The sequence below is a fragment of the Seriola aureovittata genome, chromosome 16 (genome assembly GCF_021018895.1).
Source record: "Seriola aureovittata isolate HTS-2021-v1 ecotype China chromosome 16, ASM2101889v1, whole genome shotgun sequence".
Lineage (NCBI taxonomy): Eukaryota > Metazoa > Chordata > Actinopteri > Carangiformes > Carangidae > Seriola > Seriola aureovittata.
The window spans coordinates 7569676-7596015 of record NC_079379.1 but is presented as its reverse complement, the minus strand read 5'-3'; the positions used below and the strand labels follow the sequence as shown (position 1 = coordinate 7596015).

The 26340-nt window shown below is 43.1% G+C and overlaps 1 protein-coding gene across 2 annotated transcripts; it reads right to left on the bottom strand.

Annotated features, from left to right (window-relative positions):
- Nucleotides 1-866: 866 nt before the first annotated feature.
- Nucleotides 867-26336, bottom strand: LOC130184343 (phosphatidylinositol 4-kinase beta-like). Of its 2 annotated transcripts, none has more exons than XM_056400302.1 (14): nucleotides 24018-26336; nucleotides 17464-17963; nucleotides 16073-16641; nucleotides 14896-15327; nucleotides 9706-9933; nucleotides 9095-9343; nucleotides 8841-8947; nucleotides 8316-8420; nucleotides 8110-8233; nucleotides 7899-8012; nucleotides 7594-7745; nucleotides 7263-7395; nucleotides 7011-7131; nucleotides 867-6703 (listed from the first exon to the last, which is right to left on the bottom strand). In XM_056400302.1, the coding sequence occupies exons 2-14, from the start codon at nucleotides 17945-17947 to the stop codon at nucleotides 6522-6524; spliced, it is 3000 nt and encodes a 999-aa protein (XP_056256277.1). In that variant the 5' UTR covers nucleotides 17948-17963; nucleotides 24018-26336; the 3' UTR covers nucleotides 867-6521. The 2 variants fall into 2 exon arrangements, with proteins under 2 accessions (XP_056256277.1, XP_056256279.1); XM_056400304.1 differs by lacking the exon at nucleotides 24018-26336 and adding an exon at nucleotides 18587-18687.
- Between the last annotated feature and the right edge of the window lie 4 nt (nucleotides 26337-26340).

Below are 26340 nucleotides of genomic sequence, written 5' to 3'. Positions count from 1 at the left end.
GTGCTAAATTTAACATTACTGGGAAGGAGAGCACGCGACTAGACTTTTTGAGAGAGCAGAAGTTTTCCTCCGTTTTATAGTTTGAATCACATTTCTACGTGCAGGTATGAGAGAGCTGGGTGACTTAGAAAAAAGGTGCAATTTTGTAGAAAAAAGGTGGGTTTCTAAAGAAAATTCCAATGCATTTCTAATGCATTATTTATTCCCAGTTTTTTGGGAATAACTTTGGGAAAAATTGGTTAAAAAAATTGGGAATTTTAACACCAAAAGTCATAGCACCCCTTGCGGGATCAAGACGCACGTTTTGATGTATATATTACCGGGGTTTTCTCAAAGCTGCGGGACGAGTTACGCGCCGAAATTTGGCGGAAGAATAATAAACCCGAAACAGAATATTAATAGATGCCTCGGAGCTGAGCACCCGTGGCACTAATAAATATGCGTAATATAAGGAGAAACAATAAACAGTCAAAAGCTGATACTCACCTTTTTTGCCCTCGGTCAGCTGGGATCGGGTGGAGCTGATCCCAGCTGACTTTGGGTTACACCCTGGACAGGCCGGCAGTCTATCACAGGGTGACGTATAGAGACAAACAACCACTCACACTCACACACACCTACACTTTAGAGGAAATCACCTATACATTTTAATTAAAAGTCATACTTTACGTTGAATCCAAACATTTTTGTTTCATTTGCCAACAATGTTCTGTTTATTCTGGTATTTATGATAAAGAAAATTATTTTTTCACATTTGAGAAACTAAAACTGAACGATAAATCTATTATCAAAATAGTTGCTGATTAATTTTGTGTAGATCAGCTAATTAACTGCTCCTGCTCCAAGAACACAAAACTCCACAGCGGTTAGGAAACAGGTTTCAGGTTTATTGAATGAGTCGCCATGCAGTTTAGTGAGGACACGTGACAAACTGTACGATGTGTGTGTTGGTTCTGTACATGATTGAAATTCAGGAGACACACAAACTGATCGATTTGATCGGCTGAGCTGTGAGCTGATCGATGCCTCTGATCGTCAGCTGCTGTGAAACAAACTGAGAGGATCCTAACGGACAAAATTAAGTGGACGCTTACAGGTTTACATTCTGAGTCTGTGTGAGGAGGAAGAGGAGGGTGGAGCTGAAGGAGAGGCTGTGCAGAGAAATTTAAATTTTGTGTTTCATCAAATGTGTTTCAGAAACTGTCTTGAGCTTCAATCTGAAGGTTTTTCTTTTTAAAGACCAACTCAACTGGAATTTAGAGGAATTTGTGGTATAATCGTAAATTTTAGTACAATTGTGTGTTTTTGTTGTTTTTTTTCTGAGCTGGATTTCAGAGAAATTCACAGAAACAAACTGCTTTCACCCAAGTGGGACAAAATTCAGACGTAATCGCTTCACTATGTATTTTACATTTACAAAATTTGTATCTCATAATGTCAAGGAGAGTTTTGTACTCTTTATCTTGTAATTATGAGAAAACGTCAGAATAAAAAGAATCTAATCTCATAAATACACAGAGAAATCTCAAACGAAAGAAATCCCTTTTGATCGCCTCATAATTCTGACAAAAGATCTCGTTAGTGAGAGATTTGTGTCTTTTGTTGAGATTGAGATCCACAAAAAATATCTATTAATTAAAGTCCTTTTTTCATAATTTTTTCTTCTGTATGAGCTCTTACAAAATTCATTACATACAAGATTCTTATCTCATTAATAAAAATATCTATTAATCATAAGATTAGCATCTCAATTACATGAAAATAACTCATTATTATGTAAATCTTTGTCAGAATTATGAGAAAATATCTCAGTTGACAACAAAAACCATTAGGCCCAACTACAAAATCCATATCTCATGATTACAAGATAAAGATCTAATAATTCTGAGTATTCTCATAGTTAACTTGTAATTTCGATTTTGTAATTACGACCAAAGAGCTTGTAATTATAAGCTTTGTATATGTCATAATTAAAAGAGATCTATTAAATGTTGTTGTGTAAATGTGTTGACTTTTTATTTTTTAAAACTGCACAATGCTTGCCCTAAGATACAGACCTGAGACCAGTAATGTCAGACCAGGTTGTAGAGTTTTTGGATTTCAACAACGTAAAGAAAGTTCCCTCTTTCAAAATAAGATTTCCTGCTGTAAAAGTTTCCATCAGTGATACATTACATTATGGTCAGCTCTGCCTCCTCATCCTCTGCCTCATTATGAGATGATGCTGTTTGTAAAAAGACAGAAAATACCTCTGAAATCGCACTGAAATCCAAAGTGTTTTCAACTTGGTTATTTTTCTTCACACAGTGAAAAATTAAGATTTCATTAAGCCGTCAGTTTGCCTCACACGACGTAAGCATCATTAACATTTCCCATTGAATTCAAGACAACTAAAAATCCCATGTTGTTCTGCTTGAGTTCAACAGAAACTCAATAGATGCCTCGATAGAATCAAACTAAATAATTTGTTTTTAATGGATTTAGTGCTGAATGTTTAGTACCAAACAAAATTAAAAACAACAAGGAATCTTTTACAAATGACAGAAGACTTTTTCATTCAGGATAAATGCACTTAAAGAGTTTTTCACATTGAAATTCTTGAATGTGTTCAGAGCTGATGGAAGGAAGAAAGAAGGCAATGAAAGGTTTATAGTAGCAGGGACGAGTTTCATCAGTCTGCAATGTCCTCCTCTCCGGACCCACCAGACTTCACCCAGAAAAACAAGTTTTAGCAGCTTTAATTTTAAGTTCACATTAAAAGGCATTTTTGCGTTTATTTGATAGTTAACAGTGGGAAACAAATAACAAGGATTACTTATTCAAATTTACACTTTACATTGCTTTAAATTTGAAAAGTGTCAATTCAGCTAAATGTTTCTGTTATCAAATTGTGACCAGAATAACTTGAAAATATCAATAAATTCTTTTTCCATCGTGACTGATGAAGGAGAGGAAGATATTGAGTGTTGAAACTAGTATCTGAAGTGGTCAAACGTCTGATAGAAAAGCACTTCTCAGGTTTGGGACCCGAACACCTTCGTCCCTCCTGTTGCATTGATAAGAGTTTGTACCTTCTGTACATCTCAAGGCATCTGTTTTTCTCACAGGAAAACGAACTCAGTTCATTTACATACATACATATTCACAAATGAATGAGAGAAATAACAAGAAAGAGTATTTGCTATTTAAGTTGCTTATCAGGTAAACTTTAGTCACAGCTGCATCTTTGTCAAGCGCGGTTGCGTATAAAGAAGCAGGCTAACAGTTAGCAGAAGGTAACATGATGCCGCTTTTACAAGAACAGATCTGTGCTTCCTCTTCAATAGTGGTCAAAACACAAAAAACCCGCAGAACAACTGTACAGATGTTAATTTTATGACAGTAACACACAACATTGGCTTTATTCCAGTGAAAGGCTTTTATAGTGTATTTACAGTTAAGCTAAAGTAGATTTCCACCTGGTTGCACACAGAAAAACAGCATGTTAATCCGATTGGTAACTCATTTTTCCTGTCGCAGTTCAGGACACGTTAACGCGCAGGAATAAAACATAAAACTTGAGATTAAATATAGAGAAAAAAGTAAAACTGATTTGTTATCTTATCTGCAAGATTACAAGCAATTTTCATCACTTTTAAACCCTTTATAGACAAATCAAACTGATTGATTGAGAAAATAATTGGCAGATTAATAGAAAATTAATCGTGGTTGTTTGTTAGTCATTAGCACGATAATGACCTTAAATGCTTATAAGTCGATCATCATGTTGTTTTATCTCTCAGCCATAACTTGACTTATACCTCCATCAGAAATACAACTTAGTTATGAATGTGGGCTATAAAAGCAGTGACTAGCTAACAGCTAGCTAGCAGCTAGCTAGCTGTTAGCTAGTCACTGCTTTTATAGCCTCACTTTTACACGTCTACCTCATGTTTGTACCTGCAGTTGTGTTTACAGCAGAGGAACATGCAGGGAGTTACACACCTGAACAAACTGTTAGCAAGCTAATTAGTCCGACAATAAATTCAGTAACACTAGCTAACACGGCTGCCTGCTGGATTTGCTAGCTTGTCTACTAAGATCAACTGAAATTTTTCTCTAGAGAGAAGAAATAATGTCACTGACTTCTCACAGGCAGAAAAGCAGTATTTCTACGTACAAACATTACACAGGTGTGAAACACTGGAATAAAGCCACTGTAACGTGTTACCAGCGATAGTAACATTATAATAAGCGTTACAGTAGAGACAAGAGGAGTTTGCTTGTCAATACTGAGAACGCGTCTGTTTCAGTTTTAGTGGACGGTTTAAAGAAAAAGAAAAAACATTCACATATCCAGGAAACTGATCCTTATTGATCTCCTCGGAAACACAGAACCAGAGTCCGTCGCTCTCGTTAGTCACAGGAATGTATCTTGTGTTGAGTGTTTGTTAAATATGCACACATATTGTTATCAGACATGTTAATTCAGTTCAGTTATACACAGATGGGCAGACTGTAGATGATGACGATGATGACGATGATGACGATGATGATGATGATGATGATGATGATGATGATGATGATGATGGCTCAGACTGGACAGGAAACCATCCAGGTCCTGGTCCAGTTCATCTGGAACCGTGTGTTCTGTTACACTGCTTCCATGTAAATGCTCCTTTTGAATTCAACACTGTTTTGTTTTCATTAGCATCATTAGCATGTTGTGTAGCGAGCGTCTTGACAGAAACTCAAAATGAAATTAGTCTTGGACCTTCCTAAACCTGGCTTAATCCTGCAGATTAAATAAATTGATGATCTGACACGATCTGTTTTAATTGGTTCTTTTTTTCACCAGATGTTTCTAGTTCCTCAAGTTTCATCATGTTCGTGAAAATTCATGAGTCTTAAAAGCTCTTAAAATGTAGGAAGGCAGCGATTAGCACTGCGCAATACATCTGATTAAAATAGTGACCTTACGTTAAATCTCAGCTTTACTAACACTGCTGATAAAACAATATTAGCTCTGGCAAAAATATTCTTCTTGTACCAAAAGTAGGGTTAAGAGAGTTTCTGAATCTCAACAACTGCACATCAAACAAGCTAATCAGCTGATCCAAACTCCTGCTGAGTTCAAAACCAGACAGTAAAACGATGTTCATGTTGGCTGACTGCAGACCAGAGATGGACTGTAGGCCAACAAGGATTCAGTCATTAGTTTAAACTTGTGGATGACATTTTCCCTTCCTCTGGGCCGTTGCCCATTCAAGTTTGTGAAAACTAAAACAAAAGTAGAATTAGTTTTAATGATTGTGATAAATATCTGGTGAAAACATGTAAAACTCAACATGTCAGGGAGTTCTGTCGGCAGACGGAGAGAACCTGGTCTCAGACTCCATGTCAAACAAAAACTGATCATTTCTAAACTGTTTAGTTTCATCCAGAGAACAAAGAAAACAGATGTAAACAACACAAAGTTCACGTTGTGCTTTCTCCATTCAGTGTTTTTCTCACCGTTCTGTTCTTTCAGAAAAAGCAGACCACAGAACCGACTATCACAGATGTTCACAGATGTTCTCCGTTCATCAGAAGGAGAATGTCCTGCTGGTGTTTGTGGTGCAGTAGAGTTGGAACCATGTTTTGGTTTCAGTCAGACGAAAGCAGGAGAGGATCAGCTGAAACAAGCTGCTGTCAAACTTTAATCTCAGTCAGTTTGAGTTTTACAGACTCAAATACTGTTCATTAGTGCCTACTACAATTCATTCACTGAAGTGAACAGAGTAAACATGGATCTCAAAATGGATCTCATAATTAAACAAGCTTTATCTGGTCTAACGAGACCAGACCTCGGATGTACAGGAGCTTAAAGATGAAAGTGACAAAGATGTTTTTTTTTTATAAATGTGATGAAAAGATCTTTGTTCATGAATCTGCAGGAAACTAGAACAAAGATGCAGAAAAGATCCTGTTCTTACAAGATGTAGTGTCCAATTAAAACAAGATGAAGACCTGGTAATTATGAGAAACTTAAACTGAAATGTTTTCATCTGATCATCAGAACACGTTAGGTCACGTTAAACGGTAACTGCATGATTTGTACTAATCTCTTTCATCATTTCAGCAACAGTTTACCTTGAGAACTGATCCAAACAGACAGACAGCTTCATGTTTCCCCTCCTGCTCCTCTGTGATCTGAACGTTGGTTGATGCTGGTTCAGAGTAAAATCCAGTAAAAGTCTGTTAGTGAATGAAATTTGTCTGAGGCAGCAACACCATAAACCAGGATCCTGAACTCTGCAGCCCACCTGATCCAGTCTGTTTAGTGCTGTAGTTTCCCAGCTGCACATGAACGTCACTGAAATCTTGTATTTGGGAAAAAAAAAAAAAAAAAATCAAAGAGTAACTCCAGAGATGGAGACAGACGAGAAAATCACATCCAGTGAATCTCCTCAGCTCCGCGTTCAGATTCTGCTTCCGTTTGCTTTGAAGTGTGTGAGGAGGTCTCTGTTGGATTCAGTCGGTGGTTCAAACGTCGTCTCCGGTCACATGATGCCGTTGGTGACGTACTGAAAGGAGTCGTAGAGTTTGGTGGTGATGGAGCGCATGGACCCGTCCACCAGCTGCTCCACCAGCAGCTGCAGCTGCTCCTCGGTCAGAGACATGTGGAAACGCTCCTTCAGGCCGCGGATGGTGCTGGAGCCGTGGAAGCAGGGAAGGTGGGAACCTGGAGAGAGAGAGGAGAGAGAGAGAGGGGGAACCATGAGCACGAGGAGCTGCAGCCTGAGACTCACCGCAACAGGACCACGCTTCCCACAGTCTCCTCAACCATCAACCTGTCTATGGAGCGAGACTGGATTTAGATTGTAAGAAAACCAGAGGACACTGGGGGCAGAGTGGAGCATGGAAATTCTCAGCACCACCCACTAAACATGTCGCCTGCGACGGCTGATCAATACTACAGACTACAACTGTGTGTGTGTGTGTGTGTGTGTGTGTGTGTGTGTGTGTGTGTGTGTGTGTGTGTGTCTCACCTTGTTGCATGATCTCCACTATCTGCAGCACCTTCTCCATGTGTTTCCTGGCAGCGATCAAACCCTGAAGCATCAGCATCTTATAATAGATGAACATGTCTCCGTCCAGGCCGCCCATCACCTGAAACACAAGCATCCATCAGCTGCGTCCTCACCACCACCTCACCATCCTCCGGCCCCAACTCCAGCAGAGCATTTAACTTCATTTCAAATGTGAAACTCAGGCGGAAACGGGAACAGCAGTTTACTCACATCGACGAACTCTGACGTGAGTTTGAAGGCGGATGTCTCGAAGCCCAGGTTTCGAGGAGAGCTGGAGAGGATGAAGCCAAAGTCGATGTGGATGATGTGGCCTTCAGAGTCCAGCAGGATGTTCCCGTTATGTCTGCACACAGAGGAGTGCAGGTACGTTAGCCTAGCTTAGCACAAAGACTGGAAGCGGGGGGGAAACTGTTAGGCTTCTCCTCTGTAATGTGGAGCTGATGAAAGAGCTCCATCCAGTCAGTGGCCAGAGCACTGGGTGTGTCTCACCTGTCTCTGACCTGCAGCAGGTAACAGACGAGGCTGTGTGGGTGTGTCTCACCTGTCTTTGACTTGCAGCAGGTAACAGATGAGGCTGTACCCGGCGCAGCTCTGGACGAAGTTCCTCTGAGCGGTGAGGAAGGCCTCGGTGGTGTAGCTGCCGTGTTCCTGCAGGAAGTAGTCGAGCAGAGACAGCTGACTCTGTTTACGCACCTGAAGGACGAGAAACACACATGACATGATTCAGGTTTCATTTCTTATTCAAATTTATTTTCTTGATTGAAAAGTAAATAAAAGGAAAAGAGAAGTATATAGTGTGGTCTCTATAGTAACAACTGCATCAGTTTCCCACAATCCCCTGCGTACCTGGTGCAGAGAGACGGCGTTGAGGACGGGTTCGATCATCCCGCTGTCTGATGACATCACCAGGATCTTGTAAGGTTTGATCCACAGGGGAACTCGCTCCTGCTGCCAGATCGACTAGAGACACACACACACACACACACACACACGTCACTGACGGACAGGTTTCCCTTGTTACTCATCACCACACATCAACAGATGGCGATGTCCTTACCTGCAGCTGTCGGAGGACCTGATAGGCCAGCAGCTCCTGTCTCAGGTCGTCTCCACACTTCACAATGACCGACAGTAACCTCCAGTTTGGTAAGTGACCGTATGGAGAGCCTTCTCTGATCCGCCTGTGGACAGAGACAGAAAACCGTGAGCATTGCCACGGCAGCTGCGAAAGGCTTCAGTGGTGTTCGTTGTTTATGACCTCACCTGACTTTCTCCTCCCAGGGTTCTTTGAGGGCCACAGCTGATGGGTCCTCGGGGTCTCTCCTGAATGAAGTTGGAGTGTGAGCGAGGTTCTCCGACAGACGACGTCTGAACAACCAAGACACACAAACACAACAGAGACAGGGACAATCACTACAACACCTGATCTAGGTGTTCTGGTTCTAACACAGTTCTCTTGTTGACACATACAGGATTATTATCTCTTGTTTGGATGTCGAACTGAATGGGTCTGAAGTTCTGGGATGACCGGCTCTTCTTTTGCTGGTTTTTCTACCTCGTACAGACCCCAGCAGTGTAACATGGAAGTGAGATGTAAAACCTGTCTACACTCAGTTGTCAATTTATTAGGAACACCAGCTGAGACTGAGTCAGTCTGATCAACAGTCCTGGATCCTCCTTTAGGAAGGTTCTGATGTTCAGACCCTGTCAGTCACTGTGAAACCCTCTGTTCTACTACGTGTGTGTGTGTGTGTGTGTGTGTGTGTGTGTGTGTGTGTGTGTACGTACCTGATGTCTCCGGCGGCGATGAACACCGGCTCTTTGCTCTCCAGACTTGTGATGCTGTCGACTGAAAACTGACTGATGTTATCACTGCTGCTGGTCTGAGCCTCCACCTGCAAAACACACACACACACACACACACACACACACACACACACACACACACACACACACACAAGTTGTGTCCATTGAAACACTGTTGGTTTTTCTCGTTGTGTCTCTCACGTTTGATGTGATGTCACACCCAGATCATGTCTCACCTCCACCTGCAGCTGTCCGATATCATCTGTGGCCCACGCCTCGTCGTCATTGTCGTAGTTTGGGACGGTGGAGAAACTTCCCGCCCTGTGCTCTGATGTCATCCCGTTAGTGTTAGTCGCGGCGCCGCCGCAGTCCAGGTTCTCCGCAGAACGAGCCGAGCGGATCCTGGTCTCTGGGATCCGGACAGGAACATGGGACGTCTCGAAGCTCTCACACTCCAAAACCTCCACATAGATGATGTACGGAGCCTAAGGAGGAGGAGGAGGAGGAGGAGGAGGAGGGTTACTATGATGGTGATAGGAGACTCTCGGAGAAACAGTAGCAGCTTGTAGACAGAACCCCTACTGTTGTCTCTTAACAGTGAAAGTTCAAATTTAAGACTTTATAAACCTGTTTTTGAGGGAACTGAATCTAGTTTTTCTTGTGATTTGTAAATCTGAAGCACGTGCATCTGAACACAGTTATATGTTGAACAGAAATCAATAAAAAAATAATCAGAAGATTTAACAAAGCTGCTTTAAAGACTGAGATGTCTCACTGCGTCCTGAGCGTCTCCTGCAGCTCAAGTCCAGTTACCCGTGTCTGGTCAGTCTGGTTAGTGCGGTGTTACCTTGTCTTTGGAGTTCAGGACCACGGCCTGGGTGTGCGGGATCCTGCAGACGTGGTGCTGGTGTTCGGCGGTGGGCAGCCACACTCGGGCCGGCAGCTTGTGGTTGAGCAGCAACAGCTCTGAGATCAGCCGCTGGGTCTTCTGCTCTTTGGTGGGCAGCGTTGCCAAACGTTTCCCGATGCACAGCAGAGACTTGACAAACTCCCGCTGAGGACGGAGACGCTCCGGCTGAGGAGCAACCAGAAAACACTTCACTTTAATTCAGGTTTCAGTTCCCATCATCCACTGCAGGCGGACAGTGGCAACATGCAGCACCGCACGCTTCAGCTCATCTTATGCAGATTTATTCTCTTTTTGTGTTTTCTGTCGCAGTAACTGAACATCTCTGGGTTTTGAACTAATCGACACGTTGTTGGTAAACAGTGACAAAGAGCTGATCACTGTTTCCCCAGACAATTTGATTCATTGAGAAACTATCGAAACGATCTGCTGTATGTTTATAAGACTGTAAAGGAGGAAACAAAAAACAGGAAACACAGAAGTGATCTGAGTTACAGCCTTAGAGCTGAACTGTAGTTCATCAGTCTGTCCACCAGAGGGCAGAGCGGCTCCACCTCCAATTCCATCACTAACTGCCATGTCCAGTTACCACGGAGACAGCAGGGTGGTGGGTTTAGAGTCAGAGGTGCTGCTGAGCAAGGCAGCAGAGTCTGACTCCAGCTTCAGTAACATGACGATGTGATATTGAATATAATAATTTAAAATCAATCTGCATCTATTCTGATAATTTATTAATCACTTAATAAACACAACATTCACTACTATTTAAATAAAACATCTGCAGATGAATCAATAAAGAACATAACCCTGTTCTGTCCCTTCAGTCTGATCCATCACTCCGTTGTTTCAATACAAAAACAAATATAAAACAGATTCCACACAAACAGAGGAAAAGTTACTGGGAACAGCAGTGAGTCTGTTGATAGATGATTGATTGATTATTGCATAACAGAACTTTTTGACTCCTGGTTTGATAAATACAGGCCACAAGTGCCACAATCACAAAACTTAATCCAAAAATCGAGCCGTTTAGGAGTCATGTGATCTGAGCCTGTTTGCAGCCTGTAATCTGTCATCGACTCTCCTGGTTCAGAGGAGAGAAACAGTCTAACCGCCCGTTTCACTGTTCGACTGTTTTAATCACATGAGCGCTCAGACCAGACTGACACGTTTAGTGTTTCACATGTTGAGTAAAGTCTCTTTATTGTATTGATTCCTCTGTCTTTTCTCTCTGACTTCTGGTTCTGCTGCAGCTCACAGAAACTATTTCTGTCACATGACTGAGCTGCTGCTCCACGGTCGTTTCAGCATCATGTGGTTTAAATCCTCCTCCAGAGGCCTCCCGCTCCCCCTCCCCTCCACTGTTCCCCCACCCATAACCAGGTCTGAGGGGGAGGGCGGGCGTCGGGTCCAGCTCTGCCGGCCAACACATGGAAATATTTCAGAGACGGGAGAGAAGGTTAAGATGTTTACATGACCCAGTTACTGCAGGACCAAATCCTCTGCAACACAGAAACCTCCGACAGACTGTAGAGTTCAGCCCCCCCCCTCAAACAGAGAGCTTAATAAAGCTAAAGGATGTCTGTAACCTGCTGCTTCCAGCTGCTGAAATGAGATTGGATGCTTCATAAACTGAATTTGTCTGTTTGTGGAAATTTTCTGACATTTTTCAGACAAAACAATCAACGGAGAAGATAATGTTCAGCTGCAGCTGAGGAACATAAACACAGCAGACTGGTTCAAGACCCGTCTACCTTCAAGACGAAATCCAAGAAATTAAAGACGAGACCAGAACCAAGAACTGTCTCCAGACTGGAACCGAGTATTGATCATCTGCACTTGTCTACATCATCTACATTTGACCTGAAATCTCACTTTATTTCCTTTGTTTCTGCATATTTGATTAGATTTGATCATTTCATGATTTTAATTTGCTGTCTTGTATGAAACAGTTTCAACACTTTCAAAGCAGCAGAGTGCCACTGATATGACACTGGCACAAATAAACGTTTTTATAATCAATAATCGATCAGTTTTTTCCATCTAACCTGAAAACATGTTAACAGCTGAATGAACTGACAGTCAGGTCTGTTACCGTTATTTAGATTTTAATTTATATGTATTTGAAATTGTCTCTGCCTCTGTGTTGTTGTGTAATTTCTGTGTTGCCCTCCCCCTCCCCCCTCTGTCCATCCTCCCCTCCGTCACCGCGGCAACCCCCCACCTCCACTAGGACGAGGAGGAGTCAGATATCAGTTCCTGTTTTGTCTCCGTGCCTCTCTTCTCTTTTTCTCAGAACGTCTCTTTGGTTTTAATAATGAAACCTCAGACCTGCGGCCTCCTCAGATTTTATGTCAATGGATCAGAGGAACTGATGAAAGCAGACAAACACAAACAGGAGTACCTGGGTTCTCAGGTTGTGCAGCATGAACTCATTGTTTTAAATGTAAGAATATAAGAATTATCCCATCCTCTGGGATCATGAATATCACAGTGACATGTTAGTCTGGACATGGATGATAACTCTGCCAACGTCAAGTATCAAACATCAATAACTGCTGTTTAATATTAAACAAAGGCGACAAAGGGCCAACAAAGGGCCGACAGAGAGCCGACAAAGGGCCGACAGAGGGCCGACAGAGAGCCGACAAAGGGCCGACAGAGAGCCGACAAAGGGCCGACAGAGGGCTTCCACTGTTTATTGAACACAAACAGTCAGAGTCTGATGTGTTTGTCTGGACTTCGCTGATTTCTGTCCGACAGGTTTATTCCCAAACACGGAAATATTTACTTCTCACTCAGCATCTTCATCACTGATGATGACTCTTCAGCCTGCGTCGACTAAACTGCTTGTGAAGTTAATGATGTTCAACATGTTACTCAGGGACAATGTTGAGGAGCTTTTACTCCAGTTGCGGCTGCTCTAAAGTCCTCCACATCCCAAAGGCAAATACTGTCATTTTTACTGCACAACATTTATCTGAAACAACAAAACATAGAAATCCACCTGTTAAATATGACGCATATCTCTCTTATCAAATATCTTTAGCTTGTCACTGGCTCACTAAAGTCTTATGTTCTCATACAGCAAAATTATTGTATCATTATTATTATTAAATTATTAGCCAGTTCAGTTAAAAATATTCCTGCCAGTTTTTTTTTTTTTAAATGTACATCAACTTTTTCTCCTGCAGCAACCTGTCGTATTAATTCCTGTTTCAACCTACAGACACTTATTTCTACAGTTTTAGATATTTCCTCCTGTTTTAAAAGCTTGTGTGGTTGTAGAGACTCAGACGAACTCGGACGGACTCGTCCTGATGCTGATGAAGCAGGACGTTAACTCTGGGGTGCTGCAGTTTCACTGTTTGTTGTATCTGTGGATTCAGTTCAGTTTCTGGACCTTTACCAGGCAGCTGTTAAAGTTTTCTGTGTCTTTTTTGGAAGACAGGAATGTCTTCAAACACTGTGGCTGAATGAAAACCTCTTATCTCACAGTATTTAAACCTTTCCTCAGCTTCATATTCACGGTTACCAGAACTGAGCTTCTTCTTTATTCTGCTGGAAACAATGAACCCAGCAGCTTTTCTTTTCTTTATCAGGAGGTCAGAAGTTGAGCAGCGTTAAATAAAGGTCAGCTCCAGTTTTACTCTCTGTCTCCTCTCAGTCTGTTCTCCTGTGTTCTAGTTTTTCCACTGGAGCTTCTCCCTCTCTCCTCTTAAAAATAAAAACAAGTGGAAAATATGATCAAACATCAGCCGAGTCCAAACGAACAGGAAGAGGAGGAAAGCAGAGGAGAGGTTTACACTCCTCTCTCCTTCATCTCTCCATCTCTCTAATTGTCTGTTTTTCTTTTTCAGGACGATGAAAGGAGAGAACAGATTCAGAGACTGATCCCGGCCAATGGAAAGCCTCGGTCTGCACGTGACCGAGCTGCCGGCCAGGAATGTGACGACGATTCAACAACAGCACAGACGTGAAAACACATTCTGTACCTCTTCTCTCCCTTCTTCACAAGTAGATCATTTTCCACTCATCCTACAGAGTCGCAAACTGGAAACCAGTTCGCTGTCATGTTACAGCTGCTGGGAGAAAAAATCTACACCAAACCAACTAGACAACAACTAACACAAAGATCACAGTGCTGCCACAGTTTACTGACAAACAGCCAATCAGAGCCTAGAACCTGCTGAGTCATCATAAAACTAGCTTTTTTAGTTTACATCTGTTCACATTGTGGAAGATGAAGCAGCTGAATCAGCTGTGAAAAGCTCCTGTCTGCAGTTTATCATCGGTGTACGGGCCACTACTGAAGAAAACTTTAAAACAGGAGGATTCTGAATAAAGTTCTGCAGCGATAAGGAGACGCTTTTGTCATTCCAGTTGTTTTTATTTACAACCAAACCTTCTGCAGGTATAAAACTTCCCACCGGAACAAACAACTATAACAACCTGCTCAAATCTATTCTGCCCACGTTTCACAGAAAACTGTTGAATGTGGCAACACTGAGTCCAAGCCCAGCTGACAGCTACAGAGTCTGGACCAACCACACATGGAGACTGTTTCCACCAGCTGTTACAGATGTTTTAGTCTTTGACAGTCAGGAAGGAGCAGAAACCTCAGGACTCGGTAAATCCACCACACAACAGACTGAACCACAGCTCAGTCCTGGACGAAGACGAGCCCACAAGCGGCTTCTGGTTCTGTGCAGAGTAGACCAATAAATACATTTTGATTACTGCGTCATACATACACGTATGTCCAGTCCACACGGGCCTGCAGGACTAGGGTTGGATATCATTCAGAAATGTTTGATATCGCACCGACCTTGACTTTGATAACAATTCTTAACGATACTTTTTCCGATACAAATTTGATCAAATCCATTTTAACAAAAAGAAAATTACAAATATTATTTTTGGGCTCGGTCTCTTTACTCACTCAAACGTGTTCATGTAAATGTTTCAGAGGTGGAATATCAGTGAACAGAAGCTGGGGACTGAAGTGTGCAGGGAGCTGTTGGTCTCTGTGGGTCAACAGTATCACCTGCCTCCATCTTAGAAACAAAACTCAGGACTCAGGGTTTGCAACTAACAGAATAAAAATCAAACGGTGAATCTGTTCCTCACCTCCTCGTGAACCGCCTCCACCTTTGGGTTACTGCCGGTCCGTCGGAGGCCGGTGCCGGGCCCACTGCTCGCCGTGGTGGCGTCTGACTTGGATCTCTGGTGGGTCCTCCTGGAGGGGGAAACAAAGACCTCCTCCTCCCTGGCTGCGGGGTTGTCCGGGGAGATGGACGCCTCCACGTTACTGCTGTTGTGCCTGCGGTGACAGCGACGGTGGGACGGCGACGACACCGGGCTTTCGGAGACAGAAGCCGACATTGGTCTGGGAGCGTCGGACGAAGGAGCAGAAGGTTTGAGTTCGTCGGACAGGATGAGCTTTCGGAGTTTGGTGCCCCTGGAGTGACGCTGGGTGGAGATGTGCATGTCGGAGGAGTATGCGCCCAACAGCCAGGCGGTCAGCAGAGAGAAGGTGATACTGCCTCTGCAGCGATGGATCTGAGAGAGAGGAAGGAAGACAGTTGAGTGTTGTCATTATACATACTGAGTAAGAGCATCGCATACAGCTGCGGGCTGTCAGTACTTCATGCTTTAAGTAACATCCAGTTAAATAATGCCGTTCAACACAGACAGATCATGTGCTCCTGCTGTTTGTGTTGGTTGACATCCGTCTGCATCTGCTAGCCAACCTTCAGGCAACTCCCGTGGCGTCACTTCTCTTAACCACAGATGACGCCTTGTCCAATTCAATTCTTCGAAGGTTTCCTCATGGCCTCCAAACCTGCCTCCTACAGAGAGCATGCCGGTCGGTTGCAGGAGTTGGTCTGAACATCCACCACTACCCTGACTAAAAGGTCAGCATGGACAAGGTCCTGCCGTCCCTTCCTGAGTCATGTGATTGGTCCAGAGATGTGACATTATATTCCCCATGTGCCACTTTTTGTAACAAGGGTCAGCGTGCCTCAAGTCTGCCACCTGAACCGTGGTGGCTTGATGTTGTCTATGAAGACCAGACCACCAGCAGCTAACCTCCCAGGTCTGACTCCAGACTGGGGGCCTAGTTTCTGGGCAAACTGTGACCTTCAAAGGTGTGATGGAAAGAAAATAAACAGATGTATTGTAGCTATGAACGTTAGCTTCTTTTAGTTATGTGCACTACTAATTAGTGGTGAAAAGATACAATGTTCAGCTGACCTATCTTCACAGGATTTAAATACATAGCCTCAGGTGTCTGAGGACTCACCAGGTACGGTCTGATGGCGTCTCCCACCTCCGTGTCCATGTGCACGTACATGTTGAGCAGCTGTGGCAGGTAGAAGTCCACCTCGCTGTCGGGGAAGCTGAAGAGTCGGTTCCCGATGTAAGCCTGCACGCCTGGCTCCTTGGACTTGTACAGGTAGGAGATCGCCATGGAAACATCAAACAGCTTGGACTCAAAGAGGCGCAGCAGCCACGACTGTTTAGATGACGATGCTGCTGCTGCTGCTGATGGCAGGAATGACGCCTCCGGCCGGGCAGAAGGAGGTGTGGTTTGCTGGGAGGTACAGACTTGTTTTTGTGCCTCTTTCTCAGAGCTACCCTCCTCCTCCTCCTCCTCATCTTCCTCTTTGATGGAGCTGGTGTCTGGGTTGATGTGCCACTGAGGACTGGTGCGCTCTGTTGAGTCTGTGTTGTGTTGGGGTTGTTGTTGTTGATCGTCCTGTTGTTGTTGTTTGTTGTCAAGCTGCTGCTGTTCAGGCACTTCTCTGTTCTGCAGCTTGACCTTGAGAAGAACTTCTTGACAAGCCTTCAGAGCGACTTCAGGGTCGATCACTGGAGGCAGAAAACAAGAGGAGTCAGAACGATCGTCACCAGACAGTCTGTAAAAGACCAACAACCACCCCACAGCTTGTACTACTCTGCTGTTGCCTTTCTGAGAACCTTTCTAATGATGGAGCCACAAGTTCATGGCAGCTGCCTCTTCAAAGTCATTTAGATATTTCCCATTTACAAGTGGAAAGATAAGGTCTGACCTGTTAAAAACAAAGGTCCCTACATTTGTAGCAGCTTTAGCAAAAGGTTTCCCTCTGCGAATCGTCACCTCATCGTGGCAGATGGGTTTTTGACCATGTGACCCTGGGAGCTGGGGTAACAGCTCTTGTTAGGGTTTCCAAAGACAAACTGGTCCCAGGTAAGAGGTCAAAGAAAAAGTACAGTCACATTACACTACAGTCCTACCTGACCTCCTGCCAACACTGACACATTTGAAGATCTGAGTTGACCTTTCTTAAACTTTGACTGAGTGGATGTACTCTGCCAGTAGAGCCAACAGAAACTGAAGAGCAGTTCAATCGCTTCTGCGAACCCAGAGATTAAGGAGGCCTGTGTAGATTAAGGATACTGAAGCAAAGACTGGGCATGAAGCTTCCTGGCGGCCAGGCTGACGCATGGAGCTTGGTAACATGGCACAGCGTAGACTGCGGTGGCGGCAACACTTGCAAGGGCGGGAATAGAGTTTGATTGCCCTGCCAATCACGCATCAGGCGGCAGTCTTACTGGGCCGCCAACCTAATTCTAGAAACTAAACTTCTAATTCTTTCAAACTAAACCTGTTTATTTCTTCCTACCACAGAGACCCTGCTCTCTCCTGGTTACCTTGGTCGACTCCCAGGTCCATCTCCATGGCGTCCTCTGAGATGACATCTAGCGGCGGACTCGGCCCTCGCGGGTCACAGCCGCTCGACATGCCGCTGCTGCCGATGCCCTCGCTGGCGCTACTGCTGCTGCCGAGGCTGCCGGAGCTGCCGATGCTTCCGCTGGGGCTGGAGCTGCGGGGGCTGGCGCTGGGAGAGGATGGCTGCTCGCTGTGGGAGGGCGGGGGCAGTTGCAGCTGAGGGCGGGGATGATGGTGATGGTGATGATGATGATGGTGGTGATGGTGGTTGGGGCAGTCGGAGGAGCTCTCAGAGCAGGAGGAAGAGGAGGAAGAAGAGGAAGAAGAGGAGGCACTAGAGGGGGAAGAGGGGCAGGAGAAGGTGGTGGGGGAGGAGGAAGGTGGTGGAGGGGGCGGGGCAGAGTGGGAGGGGCTAAGGTGGAGCGGCCTCAAGGCCGGGGACAGGGAGACCTCGGCGTCGGCCATTTTGGAAGAGCAGGACCTAAAAACAGGAGACAGAGAGGGCACATTTATTTTTAAAATCATCCATTTCCTGCTGCTGAACCTGAGCCAGTCACTGCGGTAACAGATTAACAAGATACTCCAGGCGTTTCCCCGGCAACGTCCCCCTGCACCATCCCCCAGATCCTCCTGGATGATCCCGAGGTGTTCCCAGGCCAGATGAGATATATACTCTCACCAGCATGCTCTGGGTCTACCCCGGGAACTCCTACCAGTCGGATGATCCTAGAAAACCTCCGGGCAGCCGCCCTACGGATCAAACTCGTCACGCCCGCTGTTCACTATATCATTCTTTCAGTCACTGCTCAAAGGTCAATACCACAGGTGAACGTAGCTCGACAGGTAAATCAAAAGCTTTACCTTCAGCTCCCTCTTCACCACGCCGCCCCCGTGCATCACCACCATTACTGCTGGCACCGCACCAGCCTGCCCGTCGATCTCACTGAACCTGAACAAGACCCCAGGACACTTAAAGTCCTTAAGGCAGCAACTGGCTCCCGACCCACAGGGAGAGAACCACGACCTCAGACTCAGAGGTCATGACCTCATCAAAACCTCCGAACATTCAACTGCAAACCACCACCAGATGTTTTAAGACGTCACCTTTATTTTATAGACGAAACAGTTAATCCAGAAAATAATCTGCGGATTAAATCGACAGTGAAGACGTGACAGACACAGCGATCAGCGGCTCCGTCAGGAAACAGCTCATCCTCCACACATACACAAGTGTTCAGTCTGTGCGTGTCTGAGCTGAGCCATGTTGTGTGTACATGTTCATGTGACTTTGTCTTACGCCCACGCCTCTCTGTGTGTGTGTTTGTGTGTATGTGTATGTGTGTGTGTGTGTGTGTGTGTGTGTGTGTGTGTGTCTGTTTGTGTGTGTGTGTGTTATATAACGCCCTCCTGCCTGCGATCACAGCTGAAAATCTGACGTCTCCGATCACGGACCTCCTCAACACTTCCTGTTGACATCTTTCACCATTTTCAACAAGGAATTCATCTGTTTGTTTTCATATTGAAATTTTTGTTTTTAATATATTTAACAATCTTAAAAATCCATTTGTATCAGAGTCTATGGTTGAAACATGTTAAACAGACAGAGATGCAATGCAGTTAAGAGGTTTCCCCACAGGTGAGAGAGAGTTGGGGGGGGGGGGGGGGGGTGAGAGGTGAGACATAGACACTGTGAGGTCAAAGGGACAGGTACATGCAGGTGTATGAACTACAGGAAGTGACGGTTTAGTGGAGAGTGGCCTGTCATCATGTTGAAGGAGGCTGCACAGTGTGGAGGAGTGACAGCTCTGAGGGATTCCTCAGAGGAAACCATGACAGCCCTGAGTGTTTGTGTGTGTGTGTGTGTGTGTGTGTGTGTGTGTGTGTGTGTGTGTTGTCAGTGTGACGCAGGTGATGTGCATCATCATCACCATCATCCTCCTCTCTGTGTGTGTGCAGCTTTTGGAGAAGGAGGAGGTTTCTATTTTGGTTTTGCTTAGCTCCATCGACCAGCCGCTGATCCGGTTTCTGTCAGACCTCCTGACACTCCGTCTCCGGGACGATGCTTTAAAGACAGGATTCGGTTTCTGTGACGATGGCTCCGCAGCGACTGAATATGCTGCCTCTGCACCCACACAGAGACAACAGCAGCTGCCTCCTGGCTACGCTAAGCTACGTCCTGGTCCAAAACACAGGAAACCGTAAGATCCAGCAGCAGAGAACAGTTCTAATGCAGTTTACAGAGGTGAACTGAAGAGTCAGTGATCACAGTCGTTATCAATAGAGTGATTGATTAATGCTGATCATTTCAGTCCTGGGTTATAATGACACCAACATGAACAGTGGGGTCCAACGAGTCTTGAACAAAATCCCCCTGATGACATCATCACGAGGACACACTGATCACACACAGCTGAGCATGATGTCATCACAGCAGAGCTGTGTGTCAGTTTGTGCGTGCGTGCGAGAGATGGTTTCCAGATGTGAAGCTTCTGGAGCATCGAGCCGTGGGTGGAGGTCAGCTGCACACACGCACACACACACACACACACACACACACACACACACACACACAAACACACACACACACACACAAACACACAAACATACAAACATACAAACACACAAACACACACCCTCTGCAAACAGTCTTTATAGCAGTCACTGTGTGTGTGTGTGTGCGTGTGAGTGTGTGTGTGTGTGTTGATGATGATGCACTTTGCGGCAGCACTGATGTTTGTGTTGAAACTGCAACAATTAGTCGACTAATTGATTAATCGATCAGTCCATCGAAAATAAATTAATAAGCAACTATTTTTGATAATCAATTAATTGTTTTTTAAAGCAAAAATACCAAATAAATAAAACTGTTATTTTATTCTGACTAATAAAATAATAAATAACATGTCACTTTGGGCAGAAAAAAACTGATTGTTGCAGCTAATGGTTATTATCACTTATCAATACATATATGAATATATATATATATATATATATATATATTGATGATTATTTTCTCCTTTTGTCTATAAAATGTCAGAGACAGTGAAAACTTTTTGTTTTGTTTTCCTAACCTTCACAGATTCTGTTCAATATCATGTCACGACTTCTGAGAAAGTGGAACTAGAGTGTCATTTCAAATGATTAATTGATTAACTGATTATCAAACTTATCCATCATCATTTCTCAAAAGTCAAGGTGACGTTTTCAAACGTCTCTTTTGTCCGACCTCCAGTCCAAAACCCAGAGATTCAGTTTCCTGTTGTTTAAACAAAGAAAACCAGTGAATCATGGAACCAGAGACATTTGGCGTTTCTGCTTAAAAAGTGATCGAAACAATTCAACGATGATGAAAATAGTTGTTTTTTTACAAAAAAATTTTCTTCAGCTCTCGAAAAACTTCTTTTCATGTCAGTATCTCAAACATGTTTCTGTTTGAGGAAAGTTAAAAAGACGATTTCCTGATGGGAGATCTTTTTAGATCTCGTTTTTAGATTCAGCAGTTTGAGTGTGAAGTAGTCTGAACGTGTGGAGGTTGAGTTCAGTGTGACGCCACGTCACTGTTTGACCTCTGACTTGCTCGACCTGTCGTCACTGGTGATCAATAGACACAGAGGAGAGAAAACAGACTGATGAGCAGAGGGTCCCTGGTCTGGAGTGAACCTTTAAATACTCAGAGAACCTCCTACCTGTGTGTGTGTGTGTGTGTGTGTGTGTGTGTGTGTGTGTGTGTGTGTGTGTGTGTGTGTGTTGTGTGTGTGTGTGTGTGTGTGTGTGTGTGTGTGTGTGTGTGTGTGTGTGTGTGTGTGTGTTAGGCTCCTGTTGGGGTTAGTTAGATTCAGGTAGTGCAGTATGTCAATGAGAATCCTCACAACTACAGTGTGTGTGTGATGAGTCAGTGTGGGGGATGATGAAGATGATGGTGATGAGGATATCACGCTTGGCTCGACTGTCGTTTGAACCAGAGCCCAGATAACACACACACGTGCACACAGCTATCTTTGAATCTTTGAGGGTACCAATTGACATAATGCGTTCCCTCGCCCCCTAACCCTGACCTAAACCAGACTCTAACCTGAACCCTAAAACCAGGACTGAACCCTCAAACAGACATGTCCTCACTCAGTAAGGTCTATAACTCAAACTGGTCCTCACAAAGATAAACACACACACACACACACACACACACACACACACACACACACACACACACACACACACACACACACACACACACACACACACACACACACACACACACAGTCAGTGTTATGAGACTCATGACTGACTGTGGGTTTTTAATAATCACAGCGAGGCCTGAAGTCCGCTCTGTTTTTGTTACTGACACCCTAAGGTTCACGTTTCAGGTCTGATAGAAAGTTTCCAGAAAGATGAGACTCTGCTCCTGGTCAGATTAAACCCGACGTCTGTGTCTTCATCACCTACATCATCATGTTTTAACTTTATTCGGTCGTCTCAAGACATTAAAATAGTCTTAAAGTCTGACTTTTTCAAACAGACCTTTGTATAAAATCCTCCACTGAGCACTGACACGAGTATCAGAGAGAAATGCTGGAAATAAGATACAACTAAACTCTGTCCATATGGCGACTGTAGCTGGTGCACTGGCAATGAATTGTGGGTAATGTAGTGACAGTGGAGGAACAGACTGATTTGACACTTTCTCTGCCTAAAATTGGTTTATTCAAAAGAACCAATTCTTCCTTTGAGTTACTATGAAAAGTTTTTCTAAATGTTAATAATATTCAAACATTATCCTCATTATCATTTAATCAGCTGATTGTTTTCTTGATTAATCTTCAGTCTATAAAATGTCAGAAAAGTAAAAGTTTTCTGTGACAAGGAAAAAATCAGATAAAAAACTGAAAAAAGCAGCAAATCCTCACATGTAATTATCTAAAATATGTGCCGATTATTTTCTGTTAATCAACTAATCAATTAAGTCACTAATCGCTGCAGCTGATGTGAAAACAGCAACAGTGAATCCAGACTCGAGAGAGTGACGTGTGCAGTTCAGGGCAAAGTGTGAAGCTTATAACAACACACACACACACACACACACACACACACACACACACACACACTGTAAACTCTATTCACACTGTAATAACCACCACAACATTATCTCTACACTGTTGTAAACAGTTGAAGTTGTGACGTTGTCTGTTTCAGTCTCTGTGTTAAACTTTGTCCTGTCATTAAATCTCTGGAGGTTGTTTCAGACTAAATCAATCTACACTGAGTTACAACTTTAATATTTACATGTGGATCTGGTCAAGCTTTTGTTTCTATCAGTCGATCGACAGAAAAATAATCAAAAACTATTGTGATACTGATCAACAGATTCATGCTTCAGCAGAAATTCACTATTGAACCCGTTTCCCCTGTGGTACTCTTTGGCCTTGGTAGACTTCAGGTGTGTGCTGGTCTGTAATGGACTCAATCTTCACACAACCTGGACTAATTCTACCCTGTGTGAAAGCTCCGAGTCTCTTGATTCTGTCTGTGCAAAGTATTTCAAGTAGAGGTGACACAGACCTGGTTCAGACTGGTCCTCTGAACTCCGCTGCAGTGTGGACGGCAGGAGTACATGTAGTATAAGAGATTCATTTTAAAACTGTGATGTAGTAGTGTGGATTTAGCCTGAGAACATAATGAGACCTTTAGAGCGGCAACAATTAGTCCACTAATAAATTACTAGATAGACAAAAAGTGAATTCTGATTTTAGTCATGTGATCAGCAGATGAGGAACAACTGCAAAAGCGACAACATGACCAAAACAAGACAAAAAACAACCGAAAAGAGGCGACGACACAGAACTGTCTGAGGACTCTCAGTGGTCCAGGTCCTGGTTGAATCAAAGGCAAGTGGACTTGGATGAGAGATGAAACACCTTCAATGTTTCACATCCAAGAGACTTCAAGAACTGAAGAAGTCCAGCTGTCCTCCATTCAAAATCAATCCAGGACTGCAGTGAAAAACCTTAACTAAAAAGACACTGAGGAAGAAGGGACAAGGGACAAAAATGACCACAGGGAGACAGAAACCGCTGGCATCATTTGCAGTCTGGGGTCCTGCAGAGGAGGGGTTGGGGGCCTTTTGCCTCTCTGTGCCCAGAGGACCATTTTCCCATGATCCGTCCATGACAGACCACAAGGAAGGAGGATAAAACAGTTGAATTAAGGGGAAACTGACGGTGAAACCACGGTGTGAGCGGGTGTGTCACAGAGACGTAACTAAAACGTTATAAAGACGTAATGAAGATGTTATAAAGATGTTACGGAGGTATCAAAGGCAGCGGCAGGGGGAGCAGAGCCGCTCCCTCCTGATGAAAACAAACCGGGGGAAGGAGGAGCAGAGCCGGGCTGCCGCAGGCCCACAGCCCCGGGATTCACCACCGGAACACCGGAACAACAGATGCGGCGAACGGCTGCTAAACCGGGTCACAACAAACTGAAACAGCGAAAAAAGGAGAAGTAGATGGAGGAAAACCAGCCGGATGATAGGGGCACCTACCCGGTTACTGAAGCGTCCTCACTCCGGTTTAAATGCTCCGAGGCTCGGGGTTTACTCCGGTTTTCGTCCCGGGAGTTTCCGTGTTGAATCCAGGTCTTTAATCCAGGTTTTATTCCGGTTTTCAGTCCTGGTTTTCAGTTTCTGAGGTGGTCCATCTGGTCTGCGGTTTGTGGCCTTGCTCTGCTCGGATCGGCTCGAGGCTGGTTGCTTTAAAGCAGCAGTGACGCAACATCCGTCAAGACAGCCGCAGTCCGAGCCGTCCCACACTTCCGCTAATCTTTCCAAAGAAAAAGCACAGAGGGATTTCAGAACAGTTGTTTCTTTAGACTGCAGGTTTCTCCAACTAAACTGATGTTTTTCATTGAAATCGTTCCTCATCTACATGAATACACTGAAAGCAAGTCACAGAAATAGTTTATTAATTTCATCTTTATTTTACATTATTTAATTCATAAATTGATTTACAGGACTAGCAGCAAACATTCACTGCCTGCAGCTTCTCTGGTGATTGATTTTGATTTATATTACAATGTATTAAATATCTTTGGATTTTGGACAATTGATCATATAGAACAAATATTCTGAAGGTGTCATTATTTCACTTTTATATAATTTCACAGAAAAAAGATGTATTATAAAATTAATCTTCAGATTTTTCAATAATGAAAACAATTAAAAGTTCCAGTCCCAAAGCTGTTCCTCTCTTTGTGGATGTTCTGTTTGCTATTTACTTAAAGTTTAATTAAAACAACCATGTAATGATAGACATAAATATATACAGGTCCCCTTGAAAACGATATTTGGAGAATAATTGCTTAACCTCACCAATGTAAATGTTTGTGTTATTATTGAATCAAAAAAATCTTGTTTATTTTGTTACTGACGAAAGGTGAAAAATATTCAGTTCCTTTTCATGTAATGAGTATCATTATTAGCAAAGTTAATTATCAGTTATCAGAGTTCAGAGAGTCAGTTCAGATGTATAACCTACATGTAACCTGCACAGCGTATTTTACAGTAAAGCATCAGACCATTGCAATTCAAATTCTTTTAGATTTTATTTTGAAGACAGAATTGCACCAGTTCCGGTTATCCTGACAGAGCTGCTGGTTTTGGTTCTGTTTCCGTTTGGAACAAAATATTCAGCCCCCACGTTTCCTGAAATAAACCATTTTCAGTGACGACTGTCGCTGGTTCATCTGGATTCTGTCATATTTACCTTTAAATGGATTAATTACTTCATCAGGTTTTGTTTTATTATATTTTCTTCTCTGTTTTTTATGACACTGATTGATTCTCTCCTTTCTTCTATAGTATTATCATTTTTATTGTCATTATTAATTATTGTTGTTGTTAGTGGTAACACATTTCATAACATATTATTTGACTATATGTCATTATATATAAACTATATGATACACTAATCATATTACTTCTTTCCATATCATGATACATGTTAGATTTTAATGTGTCATTGTAATATTGTGTGTATCGAGGTCCAAAAGTCTCAGACCGCTCATCTTATTCTATTTTACATTTGTTCTGAATGTAGAAAAAAATCTTTTCATTACAAATTAAAATAATATCAGATTTAACAAATTGAGTGAAAAGTTGAATCTTGAAAAATGAAAAAAAAAATGTTCATGAATTTCAGATTATGTTAGTATTTATCTCCAAATTTCTTTGATGACAGCATTAACTGGGGCTGACCCATGTTCTCCCATCTGACAGTGGTTCAGAGAAGACAAACTCCTGAATGTAATCTGATGTAGATGTGTATATTTATTATTACTTATACCTATATTTATATTATGTTTTGTACATACACTGTCGTTATGCATGTGTATGGCCTAAGGCATTTTTGTATATGACTGTTTTACTGCATATATTTTCATATATTTTTGTCTATCTTATTTATTATGCCCTACCTAAATATGATTAATATTTGCGGCCTTATTTATCATAAGGTATATTATGGATATAGCTTTTAAATTTCCGTTCAAACTCATGTTCTGTCACATTTGTTTCATTTTAATCGTTTTATTTAAACTGTCTCATGTGTAAACCCTTCCTGCAGCTCAACAAAATAGGTTTTCTGATATTTTCATTTTTAGAAACACAAAATTCAACCTGAAGCAGGAAATGAAGAAGAAAAGCTCCAAATGTTAGAGTACAGAGCCTCCTGGTGACCGACAGAGGGAACAACAGAGGAGAAGAAAGGAAAGGAAAGAGTAAGACAAAGAAAAAGAAGTAAAGGACACACACAAAAAAAATTAATAAGAGGGAGCAAATGAGGACAAAGAAACAAATAATAAGGAAAAGA

Bases quoted from the DNA above. Each gene is read 5' to 3' on its own strand.
- LOC130184343 (XM_056400302.1), bottom strand. From the start codon at position 17,947: ATGGCCGACGCCGAGGTCTCCCTGTCCCCGGCCTTGAGGCCGCTCCAC. The intron at 8,421-8,840 runs GTACGTACACAC...TTGGTTGTTCAG, and splicing joins ATCGCCGCCGGAGACATCAG to ACGTCGTCTGTCGGAGAACC. The intron at 8,013-8,109 runs GTAAGGACATCG...GTGTGTCTCTAG, and splicing joins AGGTCCTCCGACAGCTGCAG to TCGATCTGGCAGCAGGAGCG.